The sequence below is a fragment of the Nanorana parkeri genome, unplaced genomic scaffold, assembly GCF_000935625.1.
Source record: "Nanorana parkeri isolate BGI_ZX_2015 unplaced genomic scaffold, ASM93562v1 scaffold13, whole genome shotgun sequence".
Classification (NCBI taxonomy): domain Eukaryota; kingdom Metazoa; phylum Chordata; class Amphibia; order Anura; family Dicroglossidae; genus Nanorana; species Nanorana parkeri.
Genome location: NW_017306281.1, coordinates 1,031,192 through 1,046,921, shown reverse-complemented (window position 1 = coordinate 1,046,921; position 15,730 = coordinate 1,031,192). Strand labels below are relative to the sequence as shown.

Here is a 15,730-nt window from a genome sequence, read left to right as displayed (position 1 = left end):
CCCCTGCCAAAACAATCTAAAAACTTTAGTTCTGAATAAAGTAGAGGGGGGCGGGGGTGACAGCATTGTCCTGTTTTGCAGTTCACTGGGGCAGCATTTTGTTGGGCTGAAATGTCAATTATATCAACAATTGTGTAAAAAGCAAGACTTTTGTCCAATTGAAAGTTCAGCGTCACTACTTTTAAACTGTAAAAAGTCCTCCACAATTAACATAGTACTAGTTAACCATTAGTGCTTTTAAGCCAAATACAAAATAGTGCAGCTCGATATGGAATGGAATTACACTAAGGCTGTGTTCCCATCATCGTGCTTCAAAATGTATCGCACATTAAAAACAGATATACACAAGCAGATGGGGCCAGCCTATCACACCCGGACTTATTCTTGGGTGTACAGTTAATCACAGATTTGGAACTATGCTGGTAACAAAAATTACTGTGTAAGTTGGCAGGTGCAGGTATGGTTTTGTCCCCATTCAATATCCAAGAGGATAACCATCAGATGGGAAAACTAGGTGTACCTAAATGTATGGGCCAGCTGGCATACCAGGGTCTAAAATGATATTATTGGGACAATAACTGTGTGGCTAGCTTAAAAATGAGATGCTAAAAATACCAATTAAAACAAAAACATGAGCACACAGCCTAAAATACACAAAGCATCAACATGTAATGCTTTATACTGGCCTTAAGCTGGGCTGTCTTTGTAGGAGCCACCCATGTTATCAAACTAGAATGACAAGTTACAAATAATTAATCCATTTATATAGATTTTTTTTTTAATCAAATAAGAAAAATATATATATAGCAGTTGGCAGAGAAAAATAAAATACTGCTTTGACTAAACCCTTGATCTTAAAAACAGTTTTTTTTTTTTAGAGTAATCTACAAATATGGATGAACCACTGATTCTGTAGCAAAACAAAATGAATGATTTGGCTGCCTGGAACAGAAGGAAGAAGTTACATGGAAGTAGATTTAGGATGTGTTAGCGGTTAAACTAAACTAGTAGTTGCAGCCAGACTGTGGAATGCATGGATGCTGATAAATGGTGCGTGATAAAGGCATTCAAATACTCTTCGATAAAGTAATCAGCTCACTAGTGAAAATGGCTTATGATTTTTTAAATTGCTACAAATATTTAACATATTCATCCACCATATGTGGAACTTTATATTAAAATTAAAATTCCTAGAACCAAAAAGGCACAGTAACAAAACCAGAATTATGGAAATTCACATGGAGGCTTAAAACTGAACAGGTACCATCTTTAAATATCTTACATGTTAAATAGCAAAATGGAAAACATATATACAGCAGCAACACAAATGTAAAAATGACTACAGAAAACAGTGCGTAGACCCTCCTGAGTGTTAACAACAACCACTTCAAAAGACTGTCATTGGTATTTTGAGTTGTCACAGAAAGTTTCCCATTTCCTCAAATCCTGGCCTCCGGACCAGGCATTGTTGGATTTTTGCTTTGTAGGTTGAGAAGATAAAAAGAGTTCTATTCTCATTAAAAGAGACGAAGATTTCAGTAAGGCTGTTCTATAGTTGCAGTAACCAATGTACCTTACAGTAAACCGACCCCAAATAATAAAAGAAAGAAGAAGTTTAGCTGGACAGTCTAGACTGCTTCGGTGTTCTGTGCCGAACTGTCAGATTTTGCCTTTTTGCTTGGAGGGGCACCATCATCAGAATCCTAAATCAGAAGGGACAAGTTAAAATAGTTATTACAATTACACAATAATGGCCCACATGTAAATGGGTGAAAAGGAGACAAACTTATCAGTACACATACAACTTTAACACTAAAGAAATAGTGCAGCTCATACCTAAACGTGAACTAAACCCTAACCGAACAACAGTTTGCCAAGCTCTGGTATCAAACAATTGCCATGTTTTTTTCCCTCGATAAAATACCATTTCCCCTTTGTTTCATCCATTTTTGCAACTCAGTGCTGCGGATCTCCTTCAACCTCTTTCAGCCACCTTCTGTGTACATGCACTCACTACAAAAAGTGGACCATGCCTGCACAATGTGTGCTAACGCAGACCCTTGTAGTCGCTAGCACACATAATGGAACCATAGATTGTCTCAACATTTATTGAAACATGGTCACAATTGGTCATATATAGCTGACGTTTCAGGGCCCCTTCACTATGTCGCCCTGAGGAAGGGTCCCTGCGTGGCCCCAAACGTCGGCTATATATGGCAAACTGATAATGATTCAATACAATTTGAGACAGAATCTATGGTTCCATTATGCATGAGCTGGTGACTAGCTGATCTTCACTAGCCAGGGGCGCCACGCCAAGGTGTCATCGCTATGAGTACCTTCAATCTGCAAGGTCATAACGCTGTATGGAGTGCAGGTGACTCATAACACTATTGTGTAGTCTCAATCAGGGGCAGAAGTTGCAAAATGGCAATGCAGGAGCAAAAATGAGAGTCCACCTATAAAACATTGCCTACCCAAGGACCTTCATGGAAGGATCACAAGGTATTATTTTATTGACAGCTGAGGATTTCAAACTATTGGGAAAAAAAACATGTTAAAGCTTACATGAGACTTTAGTGATTGGGTTTCAATCCACAAATATAAAATAGATATCATCCCAATTTGGCTTCAAAAGTGGAAATACACTTTAAGACAGCCCATTTATTTTCAATGGACTGCCCCACACCTCCCAGCGCATCTAAACCTTTTTCTGGCAACATACTGCACAGCAATACTGTACATGGTGGTGGGTAAATCCTAAACAAGTATGCATGCACATATTCACTAAAGCCTGAATGTTTAGATTCTTGCATAAGCCCAGTAACACATACAGTAAGACTGTGCACTTTACAGACTGGTTTATCACATGATTATATAGAGATCATAATGACGAGGACTGTAATAAAACCGTAACATTCAGTCTGGACCAGCCCATGTACGTGCCAATAACTTATATTATAGGTATTGCCACTGGAATGCAAAGTGACAATAGTAACAAGATGGAAGCTACCCCCACCAGAGGTCAGAGACTTCAGCGACTTCAGCGGTGAAAGAACGTAGTGTGCAGCCTTAGTTTGCTGGATGAAAGCCAGTTCACTTCAGAGATGAACTTTGGCCTAATTAAAAAAAGCAGCATCTTGTTTAAAAATAAGGGAGGTGCTGAAATCACTAGATACAACCAACACTTGTGAAAGCAAATTAGCCATGCTTACTGATAACACAGATTATGTACAGAAATTCACAGAAAGCCTGTAGTGCATCACAGAAGCACAGCTCATTTTTCCTGGTTTAGACCTACTCAATGTGACACACTGAGCAAGAGAGACCATACACAAGAATTTAAGTGTTGTTTCCTTACAATATTATACAGGATTTATATAGCGCCAACAGTTTGCGCAGCGCTTTACAATATAAGGAAGACTTTACAATTACAATACAATTTAAGACAAGAAGTTAAGGAGGGCCCTGCCCCTGAGGGCTTACAATCTAAAAGGGAGGGGCAAGTGGTACATGAGGTGGTAGCTGTGTGGGGATGGACTTTTTGAGAACGCGATGGTTCAGCGGTTAGAGGTGAGATAGGCTTCCTTGAATAAATTAGTCTTTAGGGATAGACAGACAAGTTGGGGTAATGCGTTCCAGAGGATGGGAGAGACTCTTTTTGCTTCTTTCTGTGATAACATTTTATATATAAAAAAATAAAATTAAAAAAAAACAAAAACCCCACACACATTACTGAAATTCAAACTCTTCACCCTTTTGTGAAAAACCCTGTATGTTTTCAGGGGGCAGTTTGAGTGATTAAGCTCTGTAAATAGGCTTTTATCAATGACACAGGCAAGACCAGAAAGATAAACATGAAAAGGAGCACAGAGTTCTATCTGCTGGCTGGAAGTGCAATAGTTCCTATTTACCTAACTTGTTTGAAATTTGTATTTCAGAATAAAGAACAAATACATTGCCTTTATGTATTTTTCCATTTAAGGATGCACAGTATCTAGTGCTACGAGTCCGAAGTTGGTGGACACTACGAGGTTTGAGGACAATATGCGTGTAGATCCTTGACCCCCTGATTCAACATTTTATGGACTATGTGGGGGTTTAATGTATGCTCTCCAAGATGGAATCTGATCTACTTTTGTTACTGTATTGTAACTTTGTATCACAAAATAAAAATCTTTTAAAAGTAAAAGATACACAGTATGCATTGGAAGCTCGTTGTTCTGTCCATTACCTGAAAATTTTTTGTGTTCTCTGCAGAAGCATCTTTTTCAACACAAGATTGTAGCTCAGTTTTCTCTGAATTCATTAGTGAACTTTCCACAGACGACTGTGAATTTTGACCCGAAGTAACTAAAAAAAAAAAAAAATGGCATGGACATAAAACACTATTAATAAAACAAAACTCTATCAGATGGAATTGCTAAACATAAAAGCGCACAATAAGTTATTCAGATCAATCAGCAATCTTTTTTTTTTTTTACTGCTCTAAAGAGTGACAAGTAAACTCTGGCTCCAGTGGATCACTTCTCTTTGTAGAGCATGATTTTTTGCTCGGTCTTGTTAAATATCCTAATACACATCACATTTTGTCAGTAGGATGATTGCATTTCATAAAATGTACTTCACTGGTAAGATGCCTCTGCATGCGGTCAAGCACTATGATCCACTTTTTCTGGAACATTTCTAGAGAAGTATTCAGACCTAAAGAATTATTTACCACTCAAGTCTCAAGTGTTGTTTTAGAATAGAGAAGGGACAGTGGCTACCTGTTGCAGCACAATTTTATAACAGCACCAGTACTCAGCAGCACCTCCGGGTCTGGGTGGCTTGTATGGCTGGAAGTGCCAACTGTCAGTGACAACCAGGGTCCATTGCCAACACCTTCAGTAACAGATTACTGCTTGTATGATCTATTGCTGGCTACATCATTAAAAGTATCCTGTTGCTGTAGAGATAAAATGGGGGGCTAGATCAGATTCCCATTGACCCGGATGAATCCCCAGCAGGTATGTTGGGTGACATTTGCAAATGCTGTGTGAGCACAGCTATGAAAAAGTGGCTGATGTGCTTATCAAAGACCTCCCCAACCTTAACTTGATCTCCTCTTAATGTTACGCTAACATATTACACAAACCAATTTTTTCTTCCCCATGTGCCTCTTAACGTACCGCCAGAATACAGCTTCCCTAAAGAGAAACAAATATTAATTTGTGCTTTACTATTCTGCTGTATCCCTATATTATATCCTGGAACTCGAGGGGATTTAGGGAGTAAAAGGCTCAGGGACACAAGTTGTTAAAAAAGGAAAAATAATTCTGGTCTATGGCTATGTAAGGGCTTGTTCACACTAAATGCAGACCAGATCTGCATGAGTTTCTGCACACGCAGTGCAGTGGCTTGTGCTGCGTTTTTGCTGCCTTCAGGGCCATTTTTGTAAAAAAAAAAAAAAAAATTAGTTTTAAATTGGCTTTCAGTGCGTTTGCATGCATTTTTGATGCGTTTGCATGCATTCCAGAGCAGGTAAAATAGGGCTTGCTGCAGTTTTTTTTACATGCTCTGGAACTGAACGCTGCAGTGTGAACTAGAGCCCAACATACCATTGGAATACATTGGACGCAGTTTTGATCCGGTCTGTAACTGCTCTGCACCTGGAACGCGCTTGGTGTGAAGGCCTAAAACATATTCGGTAGCAGCCCAGAAGTTTACAACAAAAATCAACATAGCTACAGTCATAGCCAAACATATTGGCACCCCTGCATTTCTGTCAGATAATGCACCACTTCGCACAGAAAAGTGTTGCAATTACAAATGTTTAGGCGTTCTCATGTTTATTTCTTTTGTTTGTATTGGTATGACACAAGTGGAGGGGAAAACAAAGCCAAATCTGACACATTCCACCCAAAAAATGGACTGGACAAAATTATTGGCAACCTCAATATTTGGTAGCACAACCTTTGGAAAAAAATAATGGCAATCAATCGCTTCCTGTAACCATCAATTAATTTCTTACACCTCTCCACAGAATTTCTGGACCACTCTTCTGTCGCCAGATGCTCCAGGTCTCCGAGATTGGAGGGGTTCCTTCTCCCAACTGCTGTTTTGAGATCTCTCCACAGGTGCTCTATGGGATTCCGATCTAGACTCATTGCTGGCCAGTCCAGTACTGAAACCATGTCTGGGTGCTTTTTGACGTGTGCTTTGGGTCATTGTCCTGCTGTAAGGCCCATAACCTTTGATGGAGACCCAACTTTCTGAAACTGGGCACAACATTGCACCCCAGAATTCTTGGGTAGTCTTTAGATTTCATAATACCATGCACATAGTCAGGACATCCAGTGCCTGAAGCAGCAAAGCAACCCCAAAACATCAGTGAACCTCCACCATGTTTGACTATTTTTTTTTCATTAAAAGGCCTCATTTCTTTTTCTGAAAACAGTAGAATGATGGGCTTTACCAAAAAGCTGTCATTTTGTTTCGTCTGTCCACAGGACATTCTCCCAAAAGGATTTTGGCTTCCTCAGGTAAGTTTTGGCAAACTCCAATCTGACTTTTTTATGTTTCTGTGTCAGCAGTGAGGTCCTCCTGGGTATCCTACCATAGCATCCCTTTTCATTTAGATGGTGACGTATAGTGCAAGCTGATACAGCTGTACCCTGTGTGCCTGAAGGTCAGCAGGAATTTGTCTGGAAGTCGATTGAGGGTTTTTGTCCACCATTCGAACAATCCTTCCTTGCAATCTTTGATCAATTGTTCTCTTTCGTCCACATCCAGGGAGATTAGCTGCAGTGCCACAGGCTGTAAACTTCTTGACATTGTTGCGAACAGTGCACACAGGAACATTAAGATCTAAGGAAATGGACTTATAACCTTGAGATTGCGCTTTTCCACAAAAACTTGGAGTGAAATTATTTCTTGCAATTTGGAGAAGGTGCCAATAATTTTGTCCAGTCCATTTTTTGAGTTTTGGGTGGAATGTGTCAGATTTGGCTTTTTTTTCTCTCCACTTTTTTGTCTCATACCAATACAAACAAAAGAAAAACACGAGAATGCCTAAACATTTGTAATTGCAACAATTTTCTGCGCGAAGTGGTGTATTACCTGACAGAAATGCAGGGGTGCCAATAGTTTTGACCATGACTGTATGTTACTATATATCTCAATTAGTGTATTGCTCGTGATCAAAGTGGATCTCAAAACTATTATCTTTTCCTTGGTTACAGCTCAAAATCAATTTGAGGAAAACAACCTCAGAATTATGGTAATCTAATACATATTCTCATGTATATCCTCAGCTGTTAGAAGTACTTCTATAACTGTGGTGGATACCATTTGTGTACAGGCTGGGCCTTTTGCTTCGATACAGCTGGCCTGAAAATCCCAAAGCTTTTAGCTCAAAGGATTTGAATTACAGTTGCATTAGGGTGAATGACGCAGAGAAGCGGTAGTCAATTTTCTGCATTCATTGTGATGAAAGAGCTTTACGATTGCAAACAACTGCAATAACACCCAGATATTAATGACATTTTCATACAACGCAATTTCCATAAATGTGGATTAAGCTGCAGTAAGGTGCGAAACAGTTCAGAGGCGAGGGACAGGTGGAGTCTCCAACACTTATCCAGTTAAGTTTTGTATGAGAGATTGGAAGCCGCGTGCAGCTTTACATCTCTTCATTTGGAGCTTTTTTTTTATTACATTATTCACAGATAATGAAGATTACAATAGCAGTCATTTAGAACCAAGGTAGTATAACAAACATCCTTTCCAAATACATATTACAATTCCTGCTCTTTAACCTCATAGAAGAAAACAACAAAAGGCCATTTTATTTTCACTGTGTCTACACTGGCAGTTCACAGTATTAGGTGGCATTGCAAACTTACAACAATTGCAGATAATTCAAACTGTCCAGGTATGGATAATTTACATGCAAATATTAACAATACATCTACAATGTATCAAAATACACAATAGTCAGGTCTTCCAACTGAAACCTAGACTTCAGTAACACCACAAAGGATTTTACGTAGTATCACCTTCAGAATCTTGGTGCTCACTGGCATTAGAATTAGCCTCCTCAGACTTCAACTCAGTGCTGTCTGCCTGGGTGTTAAGGTTTTCTGGGGCAGGGCTGCAAGTGCTGCTGTTCTCCTGTTTCACAGGCGATGCATCCGCTATAGAACTCTGGTTGCTATTATCATCTGAAACGAAAGAAACTATTATTAGGTAATTAAGAAGTGGTAGGGCACAGGTTGTGGACATCATTACTATCAAGAAGAGGTCAGGAGGAATCTGACAGCTCCCACCCCCATCGGTGGAATTCCAGAGGTGCTATGCCCTGACCACTATCAGCCTAATTTTCAATAAAGTTCTCTTAGTTGCTAGGATAATGAGTGAGTTGTAAGTAGAGCTGCAGCTAACGATTATTTTCAAAATCGATTAGTTAGCCGATTATTAGGTTCGATTAATCGGTTAATCGGATAAACAATAAAATAAAGTTTAAAAATGGCTCCAGTGATGGGACTACTAGTTTGTATTGAGGTTGTAGTCCATCACAGGAGCAAGCTTGAGCGGTGGAAGTAAAAAAGAAAAAAAGATAGTGTGGTGTGCAATATAGTGAAATGGAAAGTGTAAAATTATACAGCAATGCATGCAGAATGGCACTGGCTATAGAGGACTACAAAAGCACATTATACAGCGCAATGCAGAATACCGCCAGCTATATTCAGAGGAATACAACACATCCTAGCAATAGTACAATATAGCTGGCGGTATTCTGCATTGCGCTGCATAATGTACTATTGCTAGGTTTTGTAGTCCTGTATAGCTGGTGGTATTTAGCATTATACCACTTTATAACGTACTATTGCTGGGATTTGTTGTAGTCCTCTATAGCTGGTGGTATTCCGCATTGCGCTGTATAATGTACTATTGCTAGGTTTTGTAGTCCTGTATAGCTGGTGGTATTTAGCATTGTAACACTTTATAATGTATTATTGCTGGGATTTGTTGTACTCCTCTATAGCTGGTGGTATTCCGCATTGCACTGTATAATGTATTATTGCTGTGACTTGTAGTCCTCTGTACAGCGCAATACAGAATATCACCAGCTATAGAGGAGTACAACAAATCCCAGCAATACATTATACATACAGTGTATAATGTATTTGTGGGATTTGTATTCCTATGTATAATATACAGCACAATGTACCATCAGCTATAGAGAAATACAAATCCCAGCAACACCTGCTCCTCCTTACTACATCTCCCCGCGTCCCTTGCCGATCGTGGATGTGGATGGGCAGGAAATGTGACGCGGGGAGGAGGTGCGGCGTGTGGCGCGTGAATGCGAGCGGGTCTGGCAGCGGCGAGCGCGAGGTGGGGAGGAGGTGCGGCGCACAGCGTGCGGAGCTGTGAACAGGGCCAACTGATCGGAAGCCGATTAATCGATTATTGAAAAAGTTGACAACTTTTTCAATAATCGATTATGTCGATTAGTTGTTGCAGCCCTAGTTGTAAGTGTGGTAGGGACATAGATCAGGGGCTGTACCAAGCGCTGCCTACAGAACTCGACAATGGTTACATAAATAGCACAAGATGTCATATTCAATGCCCTGTCTATCCAATTTGTCTGACCCACCCTCATCTCTACTCTACTCCCCCATTGTAGAGCAGGGGATGCATTACTCAGAGTGAGAGGGGGAGGGGAAATATTTATCTATATGAAGCCATTTCCTTCACACACACACCTCTGTCAATATCTGCAGAGCTTTACCAATCAGCTATATGTGTTCAGGGAGCGTAATGGGAGGGAGTAGAGGTCACTATTAGTCAACTCACCCCAAAACAGGTACATCACTCAATTTTAAAATGTCCTTGATCTACCCCGCTTTCCAGGTAACCATATCATGTTTGGATTCCAAAGCCATGACAAATTGCGAATTAGTATCTTAGCAAAAATAGCATCTGACAATTGGGGACTGACAGTATAAACATTTGAGCATTAGTGTACAAGAATATGTGGAATACTTGTGTAGTAATACATCTTCTATGGTAAACAGAACACCTATCATGAGACAGGACAACATATACTGCACTAGTGTATGACACGGTCGATGCTCACCCTGCATATCCATCATGCCAGGAGAGGAACTGTTTTCTGGGGTGGTCAGTTCTGAGCCACATTTCTCATCTTTTGTTTTCTTCTTGTTTTTGGTCTTCTGCAAATAAAAAAAAACAAAAACATAAATTTGGCTACTGAATTCTTCATGCAGAGAAATAGCCAATATCCACAACATAGACCACAATGAGAAAACTGCAGATAGATCTGTTAAGAGAAAAGATGGAAGGAAAGTCACACAAGTTAGACATTGGAAATACACAGCTGCATCCCGGCAGTAGCAGCTCTGCACGGCTAAATGGTACAAAAACCTGGGTCAGCCTACATCAGTCATTCATAGCTATGGCATATGGAAATTACTACTACTTTATTTAATCCAACAGTTCCAACTCTTCTCATTTCCAACTGCAGCCTTGAATAATTACCTAAAGCTAACCCAATTATTAGTTTGGCAGTGCTGGTTGGATTTAATCTTGCTAGCAGAATTACCTCATGATGCAACATAACTGCAAGGTTTTATTACAGTAGAAAGGAAAAATATGCAACAGATAGAACTGTAAAAAGGAGATTTGTAGACTAGGGAAAGGCTAAAACACAAGTCCTGTGGTTACTTTACAACACACACAGTGACCATGGGGAACAAAAGTAGTCACCCCCCCCCAGAAGGAAGGACAGTGTCAGCATGAATTCAGAGATGATTTGATGATCTACAGCTGAGTTATACACAAATAACATACATTGTTATTAGTTAAGGTATTTTTAAGATTTAACTCCTGAGTTTAGCGTCACTTTAAAAAGCAAGTTGTGTTTTTGCCAGGATGGGAAAATCAACAGGTTGATTTAACTGCCCTGAGTAGTCAATCAGCTGGCACGAGGGGTTGCGATTCAGGTGCTCCCCATATTCTATAGCAGTGATCCTAGTGATGCATTCCTGAGGGCACAACAAAAGTTGAGTATGTGCAGCTTGGGAGGATGACAATTTAAAAGGAGAACTATGAGGCGAGTGATTTTCACTCAGCCTCATAATCTGAGCCGACCTGTGACAATGAAACGGTCACAGGTCAGCTCAGTAGATTGGGAAGTGCGCGAACACATACCGTCGCTCGCTCACTTCTCGATTTATCCCTGCAGAGAGCCGTGACTGTCACTGTAATAAAGCCTTGCAGTCACATGGCTCCCTGCAGGGATTCCCTCCCTCCCCTCTCCGATCCTCCAGCGCTGACTGGCGAAACGGACGGGGGAGGGCACAGCTGTCTCTGCCTCTGTATAGGCAGAGCCAGCTGTCAATCCCGCAGCTGGGTGGATCCAGACAGTATTGTCGCGTTCCGTCCCGGCTGCAGCATCTCAGTATACCGCGAGCTGTGGCTCGTGGTATACTGAGCTTTGGGTCACGGGAGAATCCTAGTTTGTGTCCTCCCGTGACCCTAAGGAGCACTATGGGGAAAAACACTGACCCCATAGTTCTCCTTTAAATAAAACTATTTATCTGCCCTTCCTGGGCAAAAGCACAAGTTCACCTTAGAAATAGGGCATCTGTCAGTTTTTATTGGGCCCTTATCCACATTACAGTCATGGTGGTCACGAAGGACAAATCTTTCTAAGGGGCACATACTTATACAGCACAGACAGGTTACAGCTGCTTTCAAGATTTTATTGCAGTCTACACTCCAGTTAGGGAAGGGGACTGAAAAAAGAAAAAAAAAATAGAAATGTTTTCTTTCTCAGGTGAAGCTATATGCCCTTTACAAATGATTACTGGGACGTGCTTGTTTTCAGGGCTGAATAGCTCAAACTCAAATTTCAAACAGACCCCCTCTATCCCTTCGTACAGATTTCAATTACAGGGGATATAAAACTACTTAAAGAAATAAGCTATGAGCTGTCAGGGCTTTTGAGGTCTAGTTCACACAGCGATTGATGCAGGTTTTTTTGCTAAAAATGGGATTTCAAGGGTTTTCCAGTGTGTTTGCATCCGTCTGCATGCGTTTTTATGCATTCCGTTGCATCTAAAATAGGACAAGCAGTATTTTTTTCTGACTGCATCGGAGCAGACTGCACTGGTGTGAACAGAGAACCAGAAATCCCATAGGAAAGCATTCTGATGTATTTTGGCTGAACAGTCTGCATCACAACTGCATCTGGTGTGTACTAGCCCTTAATATGTTCTGCCAACCAGTATGAAATCTTATCTGTAAAATAAAGATTTTATATTAAAAAAAATGTATTAAAGTTTAAAATGCTAAAAACATTAAAAACTAACCCAATGCCACTATTGTTTCTCTAAGAATGCCTGCAGGAATAACCTGTTGTAGAATTGCACATTACACCTTACCTGATATATTTATATGATATATAGATCTCATCATTAATCTGCTTGAACCATTTTTATTTTTTTTCACTTTAGTTATTTTTGTTACTTACAGCTTTGAAAGTATGTACTATCTGTACCTGTTCCATGTATTCTGAATTTCACTCGCAAATTGCAAGCACTCGTTGGTCAACGTGGTCAGCTGACGGCACTGACCAATGAGAAGCGCTTCTTAGCAATGCTAAATACGGTTTTGGTTAAAAACATTTTTTTTGGTATCAGGACAAGTAGATTGTCATGAGGGACAAGTAGATTCGGGCCCCGCGTGAATCCATGGAAAAGTAGTTTTTTCAAAAATGTCCACACCCCTGTAGTCACCATAGAGACTGAACCTATAGCCTAAGGGAATGTTGAGAACGTAAGCGTTACTTAGCTGGCCTGCGGCATGCAGTTCTCCTTCAGCGTAACCCTTACATCCATTGCAGAAAGGGGTTAATGCAGACCTGTACCCTAAAACAAAGACCTTCATTGCAATATTATGGTTAAATATGGCCTGAGGGACACAGAAGAATAAAAACAAAAACATTCTCCAATCCATCATATGCTCAACATGAAGAAAGCAGTCACAAGTCTCTACAAATGGGAGGATTATTGTTCAGACACAGCCACTGACTAGCCTGGTCTCCCTAAACCGCTTTTCAAGCCCTTCAGTAGAGAATCTGTGATTATTTGATCAGGATTGATGTTCTAGTTCAACTGCAGCCATTCTTTTAAATTTTAGACAGAGTGGGGAATGTTTAAAACAGGGGTAGGCAAACTCCGGCCCTCCAGCTCAGGCAGAACTACAAATCCCATTAGGCATGGCAAGACTGACCGCCACATGCATGGCTCCCAAAGGCAGATGCCTGGTGGGATTTGTAGTTTCACACAGCAGGGGGCGCCAGAGTTTGCCCACCTTAGTTTAAAACATTAAAAAGGTTTTTAAATTGCTGTCTGTATGCCAGATTTCTCATTTTATATGCCCCGGTCTCTGGGACAAAAGCAAGAGGACATCTGCAATAGAGACAGCAGCAGCAGCAGGAAAAAAAAAAAAAAAATATAAAAAAACTAGGGTTGCACAGATACCAAGTACGAGTACAAGTACAGATACTTTTGAGCTCCAAGACTACACTAGAGAAAAATTCAAAAATTAGGAGGCAGCTGTCATTTGTAAGGAGCACACTGAGCACCTAGGATTTGTACATCTGTTTTAATGTACGATTTTGTTTTTATAAATAAAGTGATCCACAGATACCAGTTTTACGAGTACTGGTACTTGCCGAGTACTGATACATTTTTGTTTATTGTCATGTGACAGTTTTTCCTAAATCAATACAGACTAATGATTTCAGGACAGTGGTGGAGCGCCAGAGCCAGGTCCCAGCTGCAACCGCTGCAACCCTGGTAGTTCTCATGAAAATGCCAAGTATCTGTGCATCCCTAAAAAAAAACAAACACCTTGGTACATATATACAGCACACGAACAGGAGAGGTTTATTATGAGGTGCCTGAACAGCAACCTTCAAAACCTTCCTGCTACAGTGCAGTATGCAGGGCTTGAAAACGTTTAGGGTGTCTCACCAGTCAGTCAAAACTGTCACCAGTCAGCATGACCAGACCATAGCCCTGCAAATTATGTTAACATTTTTTGGGGACAGATGGAGCTTTCTTTTGGAGGTATATAAGCACCACGGGGGGTATTTTTTTAAACTATATATGAAAAAGTAATGTAAATTTAAAAAAAAAAGTTTCCCCTATGTTGTTATAAAACATTTATTCTTACCCATATTTTTGGTAAAATATAAAAGACGGGGTCACGTCGGGTAAATACTAGAAACAGGATGTCTTGCTGCACTCCTTACCGGGTGCTTGTAGTGACCACGGAAGGCACCGTGTAAATCACAGAAAAGAAGAATAATGTCACCAGCACACCGTTTTTGTATAGGGGTTAATGCAGACCTGTACCCTAAAACAAAGACCTTCATTGCAATATTATGGTTAAATATGGCCTGAGGGACACAGAAGAATAAAAACAAAAACATTCTCCAATCCATCATATGCTCAACATGAAGAAAGCAGTCACAAGTCTCTACAAATGGGAGGATTATTGTTCAGACACAGCCACTGACTAGCCTGGTCTCCCTAAACCGCTTTTCAAGCCCTTCAGTAGAGAATCTGTGATTATTTGATCAGGATTGATGTTCTAGTTCAACTGCAGCCATTCTTTTAAATTTTAGACAGAGTGGGGAATGTTTAAAACAGGGGTAGGCAAACTCCGGCCCTCCAGCTCAGGCAGAACTACAAATCCCATTAGGCATGGCAAGACTGACCGCCACATGCATGGCTCCCAAAGGCAGATGCCTGGTGGGATTTGTAGTTTCACACAGCAGGGGGCGCCAGAGTTTGCCCACCTTAGTTTAAAACATTAAAAAGGTTTTTAAATTGCTGTCTGTATGCCAGATTTCTCATTTTATATGCCCCGGTCTCTGGGACAAAAGCAAGAGGACATCTGCAATAGAGACAGCAGCAGCAGCAGGAAAAAAAAAAAAAAAAATCAGCAGCAGGAAAAAAAAAAAAAAAATATCAAAAAACTAGGGTTGCACAGATACCAAGTACGAGTACAAGTACAGATACTTTTGAGCTCCAAGACTACACTAGAGAAAAATTCAAAAATTAGGAGGCAGCTGTCATTTGTAAGGAGCACACTGAGCACCTAGGATTTGTACATCTGTTTTAATGTACGATTTTGTTTTTATAAATAAAGTGATCCACAGATACCAGTTTTACGAGTACTGGTACTTGCCGAGTACTGATACATTTTTGTTTATTGTCATGTGACAGTTTTTCCTAAATCAATACAGACTAATGATTTCAGGACAGTGGTGGAGCGCCAGAGCCAGGTCCCAGCTGCAACCGCTGCAACCCTGGTAGTTCTCATGAAAATGCCAAGTATCTGTGCATCCCTAAAAAAAAACAAACACCTTGGTACATATATACAGCACACGAACAGGAGAGGTTTATTATGAGGTGCCTGAACAGCAACCTTCAAAACCTTCCTGCTACAGTGCAGTATGCAGGGCTTGAAAACGTTTAGGGTGTCTCACCAGTCAGTCAAAACTGTCACCAGTCAGCATGACCAGACCATAGCCCTGCAAATTATGTTAACATTTTTTGGGGACAGATGGAGCTTTCTTTTGGAGGTATATAAGCACCACGGGGCGGGGGGGGGGGTTATTTTCTACTATCCGATGGAAAAAGTA

General features: G+C 40.5%; 1 protein-coding gene across 2 annotated transcripts in view; it reads right to left on the bottom strand.

Moving 5' to 3' along the window:
• Positions 1 to 630: 630 nt before the first annotated feature.
• The window catches only part of BCL7A (BCL tumor suppressor 7A), a 28,674-nt gene continuing 13,574 nt past the window's right edge, over positions 631 to 15,730 (bottom strand). For both annotated transcript variants that reach the window (XM_018557076.1, XM_018557084.1), the window contains 4 exons: positions 10,127 to 10,223; positions 8,040 to 8,204; positions 4,235 to 4,353; positions 631 to 1,703 (listed from right to left, as the gene is read on the bottom strand). In XM_018557076.1, the coding sequence (XP_018412578.1) occupies positions 1,629 to 1,703; positions 4,235 to 4,353; positions 8,040 to 8,204; positions 10,127 to 10,223 (456 nt within the window). In that variant the 3' untranslated portion in view covers positions 631 to 1,628. The remainder of the gene's footprint in view (positions 1,704 to 4,234; positions 4,354 to 8,039; positions 8,205 to 10,126; positions 10,224 to 15,730) is intronic.